Source organism: Engraulis encrasicolus, chromosome 9, assembly GCF_034702125.1.
Source record: "Engraulis encrasicolus isolate BLACKSEA-1 chromosome 9, IST_EnEncr_1.0, whole genome shotgun sequence".
Taxonomy (NCBI): Eukaryota; Metazoa; Chordata; class Actinopteri; order Clupeiformes; family Engraulidae; genus Engraulis; species Engraulis encrasicolus.
Genome location: NC_085865.1, coordinates 23,601,567 through 23,604,066, shown reverse-complemented (window position 1 = coordinate 23,604,066; position 2,500 = coordinate 23,601,567). Strand labels below are relative to the sequence as shown.

The 2,500-nt window shown below is 41.2% G+C and overlaps 1 protein-coding gene across 3 annotated transcripts in view; it reads left to right on the top strand.

Moving 5' to 3' along the window:
• The window catches only part of col11a1a (collagen, type XI, alpha 1a), a 136,867-nt gene that overhangs the window by 86,822 nt on the left and 47,545 nt on the right, over positions 1-2,500 (top strand). For all 3 annotated transcript variants that reach the window (XM_063206797.1, XM_063206795.1, XM_063206794.1), the window contains 2 exons: positions 1,746-1,799; positions 2,457-2,500. The exon at positions 2,457-2,500 is cut by the window's right edge and continues 64 nt beyond it. In XM_063206797.1, coding sequence (XP_063062867.1) covers positions 1,746-1,799; positions 2,457-2,500 — 98 coding nt within the window. The remainder of the gene's footprint in view (positions 1-1,745; positions 1,800-2,456) is intronic.

Sequence of the window (2,500 nt, the reverse complement as noted above, 5' to 3'; positions counted from 1 at the left end):
CATTGACATCGATAAGGAGTGTCATTAGCGCGGCACATTATGCCAGAATTTATAACCGAACTAAAGGAGCTCTGGGGGAATGTCCGACCGCCTGCACGCCCCAACACATTGATTAGGATTCTGCCACGTATGTAAACGAATGACACCTCCTCCGCCCTTTTTTCTCCTCCTCCTCCATCACCACCTCCTCCTCCATCTCCTCCTCCATCTCCTCCTCCTGCACCATCACCATTAACACTACACCACCAGCCTTGCCTCCCCTTTAGCAGTTATGCTTGATGTACCAGTATATAGTGTTTGACTAGCTTTGTTGTCAATGGTACATACTTTGATTTGAGAAGTAATGTAAACACAGCTATTAACCATCTTCATAGTCATGTTGAATGATTATTACCAATACTGGACAATATGCAATTAAAGCTGAGGACAGGAATGGAAACATTGCCCTGAATATGTTCATTGCTGTTTTTTATTATTATTATTTTAATAAAGGTTTTACAGTGTGAGGCGATTGCTATGGCAGCAGTGGGTATATTTTGAGAGAGTTAGCTAAATTGCCCAGCATCATAATTACATCTGAGTTATACTCGTCTCAGAGTGGCTCTGTAAATGCTTCAGAAATACAGTAGTTCTCTCCTAATTGCCGTCTGCACTTTCACTGCTATTGCCTCTGAAAAATACCTGTGAGTGCTTCACAGACACTTTTCTGGAGGATGTTATAGAGTGTATGTGTATGTGTAGAGTTTGAGCATGTGTATGTGTGGAGTATCTGTATGCATATGTGGTTTGTCTCTTTCCTGTGTGTCTGAGTTCCATCTATTTCTGCCGTCTTGTCTTCAATTGGTTGCCATGTGTGACTCAGATGTCACTGTCAATTGCATGGGTAGAGCTATGTAATTTAGCTTGCATGACAGTCTGTCCATACGTAGATGCTATCAATTTTACCATATTAATGGGATTTCTCCCCCACACATTTACGCAAGATAATTTGCTATGTTCACATCTAATCAGTAGATGGCCATGAATATAATCTTTTCTCTCTCGCTTCACTTTTTTTGTTCATTGACCTGATAAAGTAGCAGTAGTGGTAGTAACAGTAGTAGTATGACTGCTTTGTTTGGGTTGTACCGTGTGTGCCACTTGCTTGTGTAGTGTGCTCCTGCTCTCCTAACCCCATTGTTGCAGCCAAGAGACAGCGCTTTAGTTGTGGCTAATGAGGAACATACCTGGCCCCTGTGGCCTGGTGTGATTCCTCCTCTCACCACTAGGTGGTGAGGTGGTAAGTAAGTGTAAGTGAATAAATGCACTTGTGAGAGGCATTTATTTCAATTCTCATGATGAAAAGAAACACTGGCGCCCAGAGAAAAGGCAACAAATTACAGTGTGTAATTGAAAAAAAAAAAATACCGAACAGGACATGTTTATTATCAATGAGAAGGACACATGGACAAATCTTTTTTCACAACACATTTTTAATTGTGTTTGTTTGAATGCATGTGCTGTGCATGTTTGCTAGTTTGGTCGTTAGTGCTACCTCTAGCATGTACTGTAAACTACACCAATGTGTAGGTTTTTCTGAAGCTCATTTGTGTTGTAGAACACAACAGTTATTACTGTATGTATAGTAATGGTAATATGGGCCCTTTCTTGAAGTTATTAGTTCCTCAGTTTGTGAAACCTTAGATGTATCAGCTTGTTGCTTTTGTTGCCCCCATGGTTTCTAAATCAATCTGTTGCACCCTCAGGGTTTCCAAGGGAAGACCGGACCACCAGGACCTGCCGGAGTTGTTGGCCCACAGGTGAGTTCCTCCATGACAGACTATGATATTGTGGGAAAGTGTTAAAGGGACACTGTGTGAGAATTTTTGTTGTTTATTTCCAGAATTCATGCTGCCCATTCACTAATGTTACCTTTTTCATGAACACTTACCACCGCCATCCAATTCTAGGTATTCATTATGACTGGAAAAATTGCACTTTTCATACATGAAAAGGGGGATCTTCTCCATGGTCCGCCATTTTGAATTTCCAAATATAGCCATTTTTAGCTGCAAAAATGACTGTACTTGAAACTATACTAGAATAATATTTGTTTATTACTTAGCAAACTTTCATGTAAAGATCAAATTTGACAATAGGCAGCCCAGTTTCAATGAGCAGCATAGCTGCAGTACCTTTTTTGACTATTTCCTGCACAGTGTCCCTTTAAAGTTGGGGAAGCCTAATGCGGCAGTTGGTCTTGACAATGGAAGGCTGTAGATTCAAACTCCTTATCATTCATGGCTGAAGTGCCCTTGAGCAAGGCACATAAGCCCACATTGCTCCAGGGACTGTAGCCAATACCCGGTCCATAAATAACTGTAAATCATGTTGGATACATAAGATAAATGTTTGTGATGAATGTAATGTAAAGGTTAATGAATGATTCTAAAATGAGTGCGATGGTCGTCTGACAGGGACCCACTGGTGAGACTGGCCCCATCGGGGAGAGAGGACATCC